The sequence below is a fragment of the Pagrus major genome, chromosome 20, assembly GCF_040436345.1.
Source record: "Pagrus major chromosome 20, Pma_NU_1.0".
In the NCBI taxonomy this organism is placed as follows: Eukaryota; Metazoa; Chordata; class Actinopteri; order Spariformes; family Sparidae; genus Pagrus; species Pagrus major.
This window is the reverse complement of record NC_133234.1, coordinates 7599483-7616036: the sequence shown is the minus strand read 5'-3', so window position 1 is coordinate 7616036 and position 16554 is coordinate 7599483. Positions and strand designations below refer to the sequence as shown.

General features: G+C 38.5%; 1 protein-coding gene across 1 annotated transcript in view; it reads left to right on the top strand.

The window, feature by feature from the left end:
- LOC141015123 (zinc transporter ZIP11-like) overlaps positions 1-16554 on the top strand; it is a 150978-nt gene that overhangs the window by 80019 nt on the left and 54405 nt on the right. Inside the window, exon 5 of the mRNA XM_073489049.1 lies at positions 2599-2737. Coding sequence (XP_073345150.1) covers positions 2599-2737 — 139 coding nt within the window. The remainder of the gene's footprint in view (positions 1-2598; positions 2738-16554) is intronic.

Here is a 16554-nt window from a genome sequence, read left to right as displayed (position 1 = left end):
ATACAATGAAACCTATGTTGATTGGTTTCCACTGAAGCATTTGTTTGTGATTGTCCACATATGCTTCTCATTATTCGGAGAGAACATGCAAGTGCATTCGGACGCAGGCACAAGTGCTCTCTGTACTTTACCTGCTTTTAACCAGCTGTGACACAAACAGGAGGGAGAAACAAACATGTTCCAGCGATGAAGGGAGGAAATGTAGATGCAAGAAGTTCTTTTTAGCCTGCGTTTTTACACAGAATTCATGTAATGGTTTGCTAATGAATATGTGGGCTCTCTGTTTTCATCAAATTGGCCATTCAGACAAAAAACCCCTTAATTAAAGCCACTTCTGTTTGTGATGCTGATTCATTGTTCAGTCTTATGTATTTATTCGCCTCAGGTGGTATCTGAAATTCATTCATCTGAGATGTTGTTGTTTTTTTTCATTTTTAATGGATTTTGCATTTTAGTTTGGTCTCTGTTGTGAAATAAGTGGAATTTAATGGCATTATGCAACATGCTCTCACTGATGATAAAGAAGATTTTTTTATATATATATTGAACAAACTTTTTAAGCACCTCATTGCACAGAAAAAGTCGGTGAAGTTATTGTTAGCAAAGTTGCTTCCATTATTTGTGCAAAGTCATCTCACCGGGCTGTCAAACTGCCTCCTCCATTTTGTGAAAGTCTTCCTTTAATTTGTAATTAATAATAAATTCATTAGTCCCCTCTGTTTTCGAAAAATAATTATCATGAGCAAACGTCAGCTGTGTTTGTGAACACTGATGATTTACTTTGCACAAAGTAACTTCAGTAACCTGGTTATGCATGTTAACATCCTTCCTCTTTCATAGAAACCCAAGTAGCAAAATAACACTGCAGGTAATGAGCAACCTGATTAACACAACAGCACAGATGGCACCATCGGCATTCCTCTTTGTTAGATACTATTCAGTGAAAAAGAATGGGGCTGGCTGAATTATTATTTTTTGCTTCCTCAAGCACTTTCAGTGTGTTTCATTTTATGAGACTAATGTTAAAGCTGTTATTCACCCCTTCATTGTGTATTTCCAATAAGGGAACATTTGTATTTATATTCCTTTTAAAGACTTAGAGGCCCAAGTGTTTTAATAAGCCCAGAAAAACGACCCACGGCATTCGCTTGCCTCATTGTGTTCTGGTAAAGCAATTAATCAACTGGCTTGAGATTTATCTTATTTTTTTGGGAGGTTGTGCTATAGTCGAATGACGTTTCTTCCTCTTGAGTAAACAAAAGTGAACCTGTCTTGTCTGACTTGCTAGCACATCACTCGCCGGATTGTCATTGGACAGTAAATTGTATGGTGGCTGTTGTCAAAAATCTGGGCCTATGCAGTAGAATATGAAGTTTTTAAGGGTGACTCCAACAATTTTACACATTAAAGTGTGTTTACAGGTCTTTAGGAGTACTATTATATGTGGGGAAAAAAGTAGTATTAAGTCTTTTTTGGCTCCAGAGCATTGCAGTGCATTGTTGGTAATGTAGGCACCAGATTTTGAAAAACAGTCCACAGAATCCATACAGCAGAACCAGAGATGTTGTATTTTTTTATGTCTTCCTGTTCAAAACATGTTTCCTACATTACCCACAATACTAAACTAAATTGCTGAGTGACATCACTGTAGGGAACTTATCAGATTACATGCATTTTCCTTTGGAGCCACAAAGGGCTTTTAATGACTTCTTTCACATATGCAGTAGTACTGTATAATCAGTGGAGTTACCCATTAAGAGTCCAGGGACCCACTTATCTATCTGTACATATCTGCAAGGCTGGATTACCAACTATGCAAACCAAGAAAGTGCCCTGAGACCTTAGATCCCCTAGAGCGTGTGCATTCACTGTGTGGCAATTATTTTGTGTTAATCCTATTAACTGTAACTGTGTATATGGGAAATAACTCTAAAGCATCATATCAACAGCCACGATAAGGGACTTAAGTGGGTCCTAATGTATTACCTGATCGTTTTGGCCTGTCTTGAAAATGGCCCCTGTGTTAACTGCCTTTGAGCACAAATCTGGTGCTTTGCAAAACTGCTGTACAAAGCACAATTTCACCGAGGAGCCCTCACAGGTTAATCTAGTTATGCATATCTGACTGGGCTTCCAAACTCATATTTCACGGCTAAAACTGAGCTTGCAAGATATCTGATTGCTCCGCCTTCACGAACAGTGTTCTTTTGGGTTAAAGTCCTGTGCTTGTTTGACCCAACCATCCAGCCGGCAGTCAACATTATGGTACATAAACACCCAACAATGGAGGTCACCTCCGCAGATCACTGCTGCAGTCAGGTTGATAAATGAGAGTAAGGATAAACCCACTCGTTTAACAGCTCCGGCTTATTCTTCAGAAGGTCTCGCCCTGCCCCCAGCTCTCCCCTCCAGAGCTAGCTGACTGAGCAGCTGCAGTGATAGTTGACCTTAATTTAAACACATAGACACACATCCTCAGTTTTTTCATTCAATTTGAAGGTAACTGGGGGACCCATAAAATAAAACATTACCTGTAGTAAAGATTTTTAGATTAGATTTTTAACCTTTTCTGGTTTTGTCTTTTTCTCTCATCCACAGGGTGTAGGTGCTGACCCCCATATAGCCTTGGCTCTCCCCCCAGAATCCAAGCTGGCCAAAGAGAAAGCAGAGGATCCCTCGTTCCCACTCTCGGATGAGGAGATGACCATCAGGATAGGTAGAGCTGGACCTCTCTCAGGCAAGCCTCCCTTCATATACCCACATCAGCGGTTACAATTTGTGCTGGATGTCATCAAAAAACCATACAAGCATCTGAAGCTGTAGCCACTGTGGTCCCACTTTATTTGTTACTGATTTAGTAGGAAAATCCAGTTTCAGGCAATGATGCAGAAAAAAAATGTATGAAGAGGGACCGCATTGGCTACCACTGTCAAATCTCACCTGGAGCTTCTCTGATGGCTTCTTTTCACTGTCCTGATACCCCATCTGCCTCATCTGTCCATCTTTCATACTTGTTGGTTCTTCTTCTAACTTTCAATGCTGTTTTAATCTGAATAGCTGTTTTCTTGGGTGTGGGATTCTGACCTGTCTATATCTACATCTTACACATTACACACACCAAGTCTGGTCCATGCATACTGTAAAACACAGTAGACACACTGTTTGAATCTAGTGTTTTAGGACTCGCTGGCTTTTATTTCAATAAACTAGGTTTTAAGTCTGTAAGATTAGAAAATCATTTGTGCTTGTGACACAGCAAAGCCGAGGAGCTTAGAAGAAATCAAAGAAAGATTAAAGCATGATGGGTAATTACACACACTGCACAAACTGCATAATCGTCTAGGTGACAAAAGAGTGACACATGGTGGAAATTTATAAAACAAATGAATGTAGAAAAATAAATCAAGTAAATCGGAAAAGATAGATTTTAAGGATGAGGCGACATTAAGGAAACTGGTGTCTGACCGTGTGTGTGTGTGTCTGGTACTTCTTCTTGTGGCAGATCAATCAATGTTGTTCCATCACTTCATTGGCTGGTTATATTTTATTGATCTCAGCGAGCATATTAAATCCAAGTGGCTCTATATCATACACCCTAATGATTTCAAACCACATTATACCCATGGATTAGCATTCCAAATAGTGAAAACTGTAGACCAAATATGTTGAGCAGAGAAAATTATATTTGCCTGGGAAATTGTTGTAATGTAGTAGTGTTAAAGGACTCTGCAGTTCTGACAAACCAACCAAGAGAAGTAAACATGAAGAAATGAATTTAAGTTTGACTATAAAAATTATTAGTCTGTAACTGATAACCAGGTAGATATAGATGACAAAACCCAGAAAGAAGGTTGTTGCTAAATGTCAAGAGCTTTTAGGAACTGAAAAAGTGCACAGAGAAGGACGCAAGCTCAACACATCTCCTCTCTTATTCAGATTATTTACTATTTTTTATCAACAAACTGAACCAAAGGGGGGAAAAAGATCAGAATCAGGTATACCTCTAAACTACAATAAAAAGTGCATGTCTTCCACTCATTGCGCAAGTAAACTGGGAGCCTGGAACTTTAAGGTGCAGATATATTTGACGGAAAAGAAGTTGCCTAAGTATCTTCCAAGGCCAACATATTTCAGTTATCAAAGTTATTACAAAAAAAATCTAATGTTAAAACCAAAAAGCAAGTAAGAGAAAAACTTCAGAAAGTTCACTTGCAAAAACACATAAAAGCCATTATTGAGATAAATAAACCAATATGATTGGTACTCTATCAATATCAAAAAAACAAACATTTATTGATATTTCCTGGGGATCACAAATAAATAGCATGATGGGAGAAAAATGAACCAAACAGGGACATGTGTTTTTTTTACAATTTCGGAAAAAAAGACTCAAATGCACCACTGCAGATGGTAACAAGAAAGTAAGCTTTACTAACAAGCTGAATCCAAAAAACAAAAGGCATGCAATAAAAAGGCTGGCAACATAAGCAAGAAACCAGGACCAACAAACCTAACTAAGTTCAAACCACAATGATGTGTGGAATACAAGCAGCAATGTAGGTGAGACACAAAGACCAAAAAACAGAACAGGGAAACAGACATTGAAAGCACAGACAAACCAATCAAGAATGATGGAAAATACTCAGGCACCAATTAACTAGTTCAACACAGGTGAACACAGAAAACAGGAGGGAAAACGACAAAGACAGGAAGCGTAAAGCAAAACATGATACACGAGCACAATCTTTCAACATAAAACAAGAAATAGCTGAACTAAATCTCGATGAAAAAAACGGTGACAGTTTTTACAAATGAACCCTTCAGTTTGATAAGACGAGAGGAGGACCAGGTCTGACTTCGCAGAAACCACAGGCACTGGTACAGGAGAACTACTTTCTATGTGTTGTCCTCTTAGGAGATTGGTTCCTCAGGCCACTGTGGCTAGCCTCTTGTGAGTCTTACCTTGATCCCACTCCCCTCTTCCCCTCTTTTTCTTTGTGAGCACCGATATAACTAAACACATATCTGAACACTACATCTCGTAAGAAAATAAAAAACATTTGAATCGTAGTTGGTCTTGGTTGAAATTTTTAGATTGCACTCCATTGTTATTACTAAACAGATGTATTTCTGATTCTGACACAATTGTTTTGATTTTGAGGGCATGCATGGAAAAACTCTAGCAGCAGGAAAAATTGCAAAAATAGTTTTTCTTCAGCTGTGTTGTCTCTAATTATGCAATAGACCCTTTTTGCCAGCAGCTATTTAGACGTGTCACAGTAGGAATAGCACAAGTGGAACTAAACGCATTAACAATGGCTTAGTTCCAATCAAACGTCCAACCAAACCACCCCAAAGAGCCAGGATACACAATATCATGGCCCTGAAACGTGCACACCTAAATGGGAAACTGCCTTTATTAATTAATGATAGTTTTTAATTACTTATTAATTACAGGCACCCACTTATCTAATAAGTGGGTGCCTGTGCCGATGGGCAGATCAGTCTGTTATGAAAAAGGCTTATTTCTAAGTTATTCATGCAGACACAAGTGGTGGCGAGGTAGCAACCTGAGCATTGCTAATTAAACAAAAGTTCAAGTTATTTTTTGTTTCTTAATTCCTTTGTGAGACCGTATGCTGTCTGAGTCATTTTACCTGAGTCACTCCTCTTCATTTCCATTATTGTCACAGTGACCTCACATTAATCCTGAGATTTTATAATGATGATGATAATGACATTTTTTCCATCATTTTAAATCCCAGGGGAGTTAGGCTGACCACTGATGTAACCAGTGGTGTCAGGTAGAGCTGCTGAATGATAGATCTGAAGAATAGTCTGTGAAAGGTCTTGAGTTGCCTTGATGTTATTTTCAGGGACATTTCACAGTTAGCAGCCAGTGGTGCTCAACTGAAATACAAGACAAAGGAAGAAAGAAACCCTTGAAAACATGAAATAAGTTAGAGTTTGCACTCAGACAAAGGAATAATAAGCATGCTCATGAGCAGATACAGTATAATGGCATTGTTCTGATAATTGAAAAATAATTTACATTTTGAGAATGTTATTTTCTGTATCGTCAAACATGGCCATGAATCCCAGATTTCGTAATTGTTTACAGAGATGCTACATTTCCTTCAGCTCTGAAGTTCACACTGAATGCATATTTCAGACGACCTTCTACGGCTCTGTTACAAATTCATTGCATCCCTGTGGCTTGCCTGAGGGCATCCAAGGCGAGTCTGCCAACACAGGAAACGGAAAAGAGCACACATATATATAAATAAGATCAGTTTGATTCTCATGGGCCCCTTGGGGATCACATTTAGTTGTAAGTCACTGCATGTTTGACTGCGCTATTCCGAGTGAAGTATATCCAATCTGCAGCACACCGAGAAATTTTAAATAGGGATTCGTATTTCCTAGTGCCTGTGTAGCTCAGTCTGTTATGCAGTTTTCAGAAAGAGTGAATAATTTACCTTACAGAGGCTCAACTGCTATAAAGTAAAGGCGTCTTGCAGTGAATGGCTACAATAGAGCAACTGGGAGTTAATTGCCACATTGCAAAGCCTACCCCCCTTCATATCACATTGGCCTCCAAGAAGACATATGGACATAGTTAAAAAAAAAAGAAACAAAAGAAAAAGGAACTGAAATGAAGCAAGTGGATAGCATCACGTCGGGCAAATACAATATAATAAATATGGATATACAAACAATTATAGAAATGTTAAAACAAGCAAATGTAGAATAATTTAAAGCAATAATCTCTATTTTAATAAACTAGCTACTTGTCTAATTGAGCTAATTAGCTAACAGCAGCTAGGTACAGCCAAAGATAGCCACAGCAAAGAGTGTAGTGAGCAGCAGTTGTCAGTTACTCATCACTGATATGCTGCCACCTATATTTTTGGAGCTGCCATTGAATCCTGCCCATATCTAACAAATGACACCTTTAACAAACTAACACATAAGCTTTGCGTTCATCCATGGCCCATAGCTGACTGTAACGGCAGCAGATGTGCCGCACCAATTGTTCTTTTTCAAAACAGTGGGTTCGTGATTTTAGACAAAACAAGGCTTCTCACTTCTAGCTGATAACCATCAATTTTCACTTTAGCCTACACTCAGATACGATAGCATCCCAGGCCAGCCAACAGTTGGGAACACTAGATACATGTTTTAATGTAATCCGTACACTCCTGTGCTTGTATTTTTGGTTTTGGAAAGGAAAACAAACCACCTTCCAGAGTAACCGTCTCCACTTCCTGCCACCGTACAAATATGAAGCCAAAATATAAAAAAAATAATACGAACACTGCCACATTGTGCTGGTGACGTTTCTGGAGCCAGAGTGTGGCCAGTAGTTATCAGCAGCCCAGTCGCCAGAATATAATGATGGCAGTTGACGTTTATGCAAACCAGGGATACTTGCAAATTTCTGTGTCATGCCATACTATACATACCATACATAACAAGGCTGCCAAGCCTGTGACCACAGTTCGAGACTGTTTCAACACTTGTAAGCGTGAAACCATTGGTTACTTTTAAGGAGACCTCCAGTCATGTTTGTGACCACCAAAACCAGGTGTTTTTACCAAGACAGTGTGACATGTCCAGTCGGCTCTGTGGTGATGGACAAGGTATTCTGAAAAAAAAAATAAAATAACCCTAACCAAGTGGTTTTTGTGCCTAAACTAAAAGTAGATCATAAGCACAGCATTGTGAAACTAGAAAATAGAAAACTGAACATCAAGAAATGTAAAGTTTCAATGTATCCATGTTTTGCAGTAACGTACATTGATGACATCTATTCTGCTGACTGGGATGTGGACCCACAGAATAGACTTCCCGCTCAATCACTAGCAGGGCTCAGCTGTAAATTATGACATCACGCCCCCCTTTTATAGACAAACTTGTCGGAGAAGTGAACACTTTAATACACATCAGCATGATAAGAACACTAAAAATGTATTTAATGTGTACTTCAAGTATTTAGTTTGGCACATGTTCAGTAGGCTGAAATGAAGGGGACAGGATTTATGGCCCATACTGCTGGGACTGAGATGTTTGGCTTCACACTGGAAGAGCTGTCATGTCGTCCATCTTTATGTGGGTCTTTGAATAGAGAACATATGTCTTACTACAGCCCCATGTCACCGATTGGGTGATAGATGATTCCAGCCTTCTGAACCTACCTGAAGGTGTCGTAAGCCCCTGCTAATCTTTATTCATAGGGCTTAACACCACTAGTCAAAATCCATTCAATAGACAGATATCATGCAAATCAGGTGTAATTTACATTAATTCAACATGTGGAGGAATCCAACAGGCTTGCTGTGCGTAGTTCCAGTTGCTAAGCTATAATTGGACAATTGCTTTTTAGGGGAGGGGGTTAACAAACAGTCAACTGGATGTGACTGAATGGAAAGGTGATCCCCTCAATGACAACTCTAACCTCAAATTAATCCCAACATATGCTCATGCAACAAATATTGACTCGTGTTTCCCAGAAAACAAAAAAGAGATCAAAAGCAATAAATGCATTTCAGTCACGGCTCATCAGCATCACCGTCAGAGTCCCTGTCTTCTTGCGTAGCGCGACAGTGGCCACAGCGGAGAAGCTGATTATAGCCTGAGGGCTCATGCTATCATATTGTTTTAAAACTGAAGGCTGAATTCTCACTAATACACCCTGTGGGGAGAGAGAGAGAGAAAGAGGGGAAGAAATGTGAGAAGATGAAATTGGATCACGTTGATTGCTGCTTCCTGCAGGGTGCTGTAATTGTTTTGAATGGGGCTTACAGTATGTATGAGGCTCTGTGCAAATAGTCAAGGCCTGTATCAGGATGTGGAGTATTTTGCAAGTTTATTGGGAGAAGAGATGGGTCGGGATAAGGGAATTTGATATTTACACACGCACATACACAATGTTATTTGGTCAGACTCAACAGATAAGACATGATTTGAAGTAGATAGACAATTAACACTTTCTGTCCTTTACCATGTAGACACTTTGCATTCAGTCTCAGTCAATGCTCAGTGGATGTTCTCCAAGCTCAAGACTGACCTTGCGAGATGTCATCTGCCTGATGTAAAGCATACATACCATCTCATTGAATATTTATATTGTATTATGTATGGAAACCCATTTGGAATCAGCAATCACACCTTGACATTAGTATTACACACTTACATAAACTCGCACTATTCCCTCTCTGTCTTTCAATGTCCTTCATTGATTTTTTTTTTTTTTTTTGGACATGGTTTCTGCTTTTAAATTCAAGATTGGTGGTTGGTCTCTCTCTTTTCTTCAATCTGGAGATTCTTGATTAATTTTGGGGGCTATTTCCTCTTGTCCTTGACTTCAGCTTATTGGAAATCTGGTATATTTTCAAGTGCCCTCTTAGTTTCAAAGGCCAAAAAGCAATCACTGCTTTTCAGTCATCACAGAAGATAAACACACCAAAAATGCCATCCTTTGGATCCTTCAGATGTGTGGTATATGAATGTGGATGGTATGTATTGCCTTTTTTTTTTTTTTTACCTTAATTTGATCTGTTAAGCAGGGTATTGGCAGCTTAAAACCTTCATTTGCATTTTCCCTGCTAAGATAGACCTCTGTTCAAAGTATGAATTGATTTTCTGTTCTGAGAAAAGAGCTGTAAGAAGCCCTCCTCAGCGCAATCAATGAAACGCAAAGACTGGAAAACATGATTTGAAATTCCATTAAAAATACAGATATGTTGTACATTCCTGAAGCACAGCAGGAAAATGTGCCCACTGAGTAAAAGTCATTAGATGATTCAAATTCTAAAGGTTATCCTCCCAAAAAGATCCAATAGATTTATTCAAGTTTCCATTTCCAATTCCAAAAAAGTTGGGATCTGTGTAAAATGTGAATAAAAACAATGCAATAATTTGCAAACAAACTGTGTTTACCAACAACACCTTCACAAAGTGTTATTGAGCATATGTAGTAATATCCTTTATACAATTATGTGTTCCCCAAAGTGGTGAACCTCGCTCCATTCTTGCTTGAGAATGCCTGAGCTTTTCGAGGATCATGATAGTATCACCTGTTACAGTACCAGTGAATTTGTTTACCTGTGGAATGTTCCAAACAGGTGTTTTTAGAGCTTTCTACAACTTTCCCAGTCTTTTGTAGTAAAGTAAAACATTAAATACACTGTCTTTGTGTTCTGTTCAATTGAGTGCATGTCAAAAATGATTAGCAAAATACTGCATTCTTTTTTTTTATCTTTAAAACACCATCCCAACATTTTTGGAATCGAGATTGTTAAAATAACTTCAATAAATACATATCTGATATTTTGGGGAGGTCAAGCTTGGACTTGACTGTTGCAAAGGCAGAGTTGGCAACATGCTGTCCAGAGCAAAAAGCAACTATAAGATTCATAATTTGACATAGAAACCCTGATCTCGCTATGAAAAACACAGAGTGAAACCCTTGTTTGTATTAATAAGTCAGCAGGTTTTGTCTCTTACTGATCAAGCTGGTTTTGAACCATCTCAAGTCCTGGTGGTAAGTGGGAACACATATCAACAGGGGAACAGACTTTGACACAACACCGGAGCTTGCCATTCAATGAATGCCCATCCGTTTCTATCACTCTCCCTTTTTACGTCTTTGCCTTGCTCTTTTTCTTTTGCAGTGTAGAGTTTTCACAGTTATCCCAGTTGGTCCACCGTTTCCTGGGGATAGCAACCAGGGAAAACAATGCCTCTACCTGTTGGTTGTTTATTTTTGTATATTGTCAGTTTAACATATATACTCTCAGGTTATGGATTTAACGTTAAATTGTTAATTTCTAATTAAATAACAGGATAAATTTAATTTGTGTGGGGCTCCACTACTGAAATATTGCTCTGTCCTATTGTGAGTAAGATTTTAAGACACAAAAACCGTGCATACGTCACACTTACGTCAAATGCCATGTGAAGATACAGCTCCTATCCTGGCGTTGTTGGCCTTCACCAATACGACACAGTCAGTGAAGCTGGAAATGTTAATCTGAACTTAATGTGCATATTGCTGATTTCCCCCCCAAATTTAGAGTGAGACCAAATCAATAATGCAGTTGACACAATCAGGCCTAAACAGAACACCCACTGGCATTGGATGCAACACCAAATAATAGGGTTATTAACAGTAGCAATGCCTGTTGTTTTTTGCCTGCACTTTGTAGTTTATGCTCTTTCAAATTAGAAACATATTTTTCTGACATAATGATTAGAAGAGAGTCCACTCAGATTCACTTGGGTATTTGACCTGAGATTCACAGCATGAGACAGAATTTGGATTTAGACCCAGCACGACTTGGGTCACTGTTTGGTCTGAAAAAAGACCTCCCTACAGCCATTGCCATCAGCTTGGAGTAGGTGATAGTGAACATTAACATTTAATTTCATATAATTTTGATATATGGTGTCATGTAAAAATATTCATAGTCACATATAGTACATTTAAACAGGCGTTCCATTGAATCAAATGTGTAGTTAATGTTTTATTGAAACAAAATATAGTTTGAAAGCTATAAAAGATTTAACAGAATCATTCACTTAGATGTGTACTGTGATCTACGATATCATGAAATGGCAAGGGAAATGTGTCCCAGAAGGATTAAATTTGTGAGACAATGAACAAAAATATTGAATCACTGTGCATCCCTATTGTCAGTCAGTGAAGCGAGCATTCAGTCTGCCAACTTTGTCGGATCCAGGCAATGTCTCTAACTCTACAAGTCATGAGGCATGTTTAATAGATCAGTGCTTTGCCTCCTGCTGCTCTCCAGGTATTTGAAGTGGCAAGACGCCCCTTGTAAGCATGTACCCACTCAAAAATGCATGAATTCACACGTACACACATGCACACACAAAACTATTCCAGTTCCTCCTAATACTTAATGCATGCCGTCCTAAATAATTCAGTCAGCATTAGGAGGAATCAAAGTGTGCCTTATGGCGTTCTGTTTATTTAGGTCTTCAGACTGAATTTTGCTGCGTATTATAAAATGACAAATGGGATTGGATCTGAATATCTCAGTGCATATTAAGTAGCAAATACCATGCATAGTATGAACCTCCATACTGACATTTCTGTTTGCCACCTAACTAGATTAAATAATTAAAACTTTTTCATCAGAATTATTTTCCGGCCTTAGGCCGAAAGCTGCAGCCAACTACATGACCTATCTTTTATAATGAGGAAGAGATGATGCCATAGTTGTGATCAGAGGGAAGTCTTAATGCATTTTACCAACCGCATCTTATATCTGTGCGGTAGGTTTTCAGGAAATACTCTGAAAAGATGAAGCGAAAGGTGCTCTTGTTAGTTTCTACCTATACAATGACATGATTAAAATGAGTGGATATGGCCTTGTACGCTATTATACAAAGAGTTAACTACCACTCATTTCAGCCCTCACCAGAATATGAAGAATGCCCATGGATTTGTTCTAAAAAAAAAAGCAAAAAAGTAATGACAACAAAATGAATTCAAACAGCTCATGCAGCAGAATCCCGGTGTTTTGAAGCCAAATAATAGCCCTTGCCAACCGGCTTGCACATACACTTGGCTGGCTTTGTTTTCACTGACCTGAGGGAGTGTTGATAATGAGAATTTTACATTTTACTTTAATGGAAAGTGCTGTATGGAGTACTTGTGAAAGATGATGCTGAAACAGTCCAATGGACAATGTTGTATTGCAGCAGGGTAAATGCTCTGTAGAAAGTGATTTTCTGTTACACACATAAGGGGAAACGTTCGTAACACAGAGATAGCGCTAGATGTTTGCTTGTCAGAGGTTTGATTGAGGCTGATGGCCAATATCATAAGGGATTCACCAATCCGTCTGATCTGTATCACCACCGATATTGCCTTTTGTAAGTGGATCAGGTTTCAGCGAGATCTAGATTAAGTGGTTGTGGGGAGTTTTAAGGGTGGGAATTATGTTTGCATTCAGTTTTTATCACCAAATTGTATTGTGTGTATCTTTTAGGGCTAATGTGTTGAAGGCAATTGTTCCTTGGAAAACACTTGCAGAGCCAGTTTTTGGAAGAATTTGAGATCTACTATATCGACGTTTGCTTATTAGAAGTCTTCTTCTTGCCTTTGTTGGAGCATTGTGCCAACAAAACAGGGGCCTACTCGTAAAAACATTGCCCACTAGTATTACCATTGGTCAAAACTCCACAGAATACCTTCAAAGTATAGTTTTCTCCTCTTTTCTTTTGCTGTTATGAGCTTATTACTTGCAATTTCATGTAATGGCCATCCAGAAGTCGTCCTTGGAAACTGCTAAGGGCATTTACTTAAAAAAAAGATAAAAATACCTGTCTATCACCATCTATCAACGGCTAACGTCAACCAATCTGATCAGCATTAGGAGAGCACTATCATCAGTGGAGCCAGTTGGTAAATCAAACTCTTGCTGAAGCCAGTTGAGAGAAGAGCGGAAACATGTTTTCCAACAAGAAAAACTTCCGGTGCCATTTTTTGCTCTTCTTTCAAAGCAGAAATATTATTTCGTTCTGGTATAACTGTGTCTGTGCTCAGGTCAGGATAGAGTAAAGATTCCACTCACGTTGATGAAAACAATAAAAGAGAACACTGGCATTAGGCTGGTACCAATAGTTAAGATTTGAGACCCAAAACTGACATGAGTGATGTCAGATTTGTTTTAATGGGGTGGATGAGGGGATGCATAAAAAGGGGAGCCTGTGTAGAAAATTACTGAAATCCTTTAACGGTGAAGAGGAATCGATATAAACATGGAAACCATGGTCGTTCACAACCACTTTTTTTTTTTTTTTTTACATGTTCACAGTCTCAAATGCATTTGTTATGTCAGTGCAGAAAACAATGTACTGTTGTATCTAAGAAGTCGGGATCATATGTCAAGGCTTGTTCAATACTAAATTCCCTGAAGGGTTCTAAGATCTTTTAGATATCATTGGATTTGATGGTGTTTTGGGGCTCGTTTTCTCTACAGTGAACCTAATTGTTGACCAGACAGTAAACTCCTTTAGGGCTTTTCTAAAATGAGAGACAATGTTTTAAAAAAGTAAGAGGAAAAGTAGTGTTGTCCTATGTATTTTCACTTTTTATGTGGGTAAGACAAGTTGACACTGTGTGTTTGTACTCTAGCACACGGATAATCCCAGTATAAAACATTTATCATTATTGCATGTTAAAAACAGCTAATTGGTAATATTAAAAGAAGATAAAAGTGTTTTTGACATATTTGCAAAAACAGCGTCAACTCTCTAGTTGGACATTTCCCATGACAGTGCTTCACTTACATTTGTGGGACAACGGAGGCATGCTGTCAAAGTTTTTCACTTTTTCAACAAGGCTATATTATCCTGACATTGTCAGACCAATTCGCAAAATGCGAATTAGTGTGGAACCTTTCAGTTTCTTTTTGAATTCCAAGCGGCGTTATTAACAGGGCACAGACCAAAATACCTCTGGATAGATCTACAACCAATCAGAGCAACAAACCATGTGGCATACCCTTGAGCTAACATGACAGCAGAACTTGCACAGCTCAAAGCACAGATGAAATGTGAGCTGGTTAGCTTGCCCTGAATGGTAGTTTAGGGAAGCTGCTACTAACATTAGTACAAAGAACAGCATCACAGCCTGCTATTTGCTTGTGTTGGCCTTGTTATAATGTTGTCAATGCAGCACTAAAACTAGTAGTAAAGCTAGTAGTAGAACTCTACTATTCATGCTCATACAGTATGCCATTGGCTGACAGAAGGCAGTATCAAACCATAGAAAGTTAAAGTCCCGTCCCTTCTGGTGTGCTACATGGTAACTTATTTCTGTAAAGTTGTCAATGAGGAGAGACAAATAATATTTTAATCCTGTTTGCATTGTGCCATGAATTACACATATGATGTTTTTCATCTTTTCATACAGATAGTAAAATACAACTTAGTTGTGTGTAAAACTGCTGAGTGAACTATATTGTCTGGCTCACTATAAAGTGCGCCAACGACACCAACATGGCTGTCATTTTTTGAGCGTTAAATGAGACGTCATGTATGCAACTATCGGGTGTCTAGTCTTTCTAATTACGTATTTTCAAAGCCTTGTTCTTCAGCAGTTATATGACAAACTCAGACTTTCTCACATTGAAAAATTATCTTTTAAACTGACAAACAAATGTGTAATTCATGGCACAATTCAAACAGGATCAAATCATTATTTTCCTCTCACCATTCATCCATTCAACGTATGTATTTTTTCTGAAGTAAGGTCCCATGGTGGTCCACCTGAAGGGGCATGACTTTGCCTCTCTATAGACTGTTTAATGTATCAAATCCACCCCATGATAGATAGATCAATAGACAGTTGTGATTCACCAAGCACAAACCAGGATGGACAAGTTTTGAATTTGAATAAAGTTTTGAATTAGTCTGGTTTCCAGGCTACGCCTACATGTTGGCTATCCAACGTTTGTCGTTGTAGCTGCCTGTCCTTTTACAACATTCAGCATTTGGAAGGACTCATAATGCTTTTAAGTTTCTACTCTGCTAAGAAAGTAAAGGCATGCAGGCTAGGTTAGCTGGCTTTTACTTGAAAGTGGACCCGAGTTAGCTTAGCTTATTAACGTTAGCATTGATTCACACTAAGATATGGTAACTTTTCTCATGTTGTCAACACCTTAATAGTCACCTGGTTACTTAATTATGGTACATTATTTAACTTTTGAAGATAAAAATGGGACCATATGGTAGCGCTAACAAAAGGTAGCTACAACAACTTGTCTTGAGTCTCATTATCAAAGAACTTTTCATCTATTCTGATCTTCAAACAAACAACCTTCTGGCAATGACTCTCATCCTCTAATCTCTCTGCTGCTGTTGAATTTCCTGTCAGTGTATTTCACCCCAGTTCATTGCTTTTTTATGAGAGATACTAGTGCTTCCCTGTCTGCTTTTAAGCCTCGGAGGACAGAGGGAGGAAGGTTTGATGAAGGTGATAGAGAAATGGATGTACTCTGTGGACTAGAGTAACACCAAAGGGGTAAACACTTAAAACTCTGTGACTGTGCTTTTATATAATATATGCATCTTTATCCAAATATGCATCTCTCTTCCTGTTTTATTTATGCCGCTTATTACCCTTAGTCTGTCTCTCTTCCTCTATATATTTCAGTCTCTTTTAGGCGGTCACTGATTAAAAGAAAGACCGAAAACCTACCCTCTACGTGTTTTCATACTTGTACTCCTGTTCCTTTTTGGAGTGTAACACTCTTTAGATTTAGATGGAATGGAAAGCTTAGCAGTTAATTAGTTGAAGAAATCTTTGTGGAATCTCTCCATGACATTATAGTTCCACAGCTCAGCAGGTTTCTTAGGAGCCACTGAATCAGCAGGTTGTCCAACATGTAAAAGCCTCACTGAGGGGCTAATTGATCCAATCTCTTTTCTCTTTTTTTTTTTAAACTTTTGTCACTCATTTCCTCATATAGCTGCACAAATCAAATCTATCCCAACACTGCGTGGCTTCCTACATTT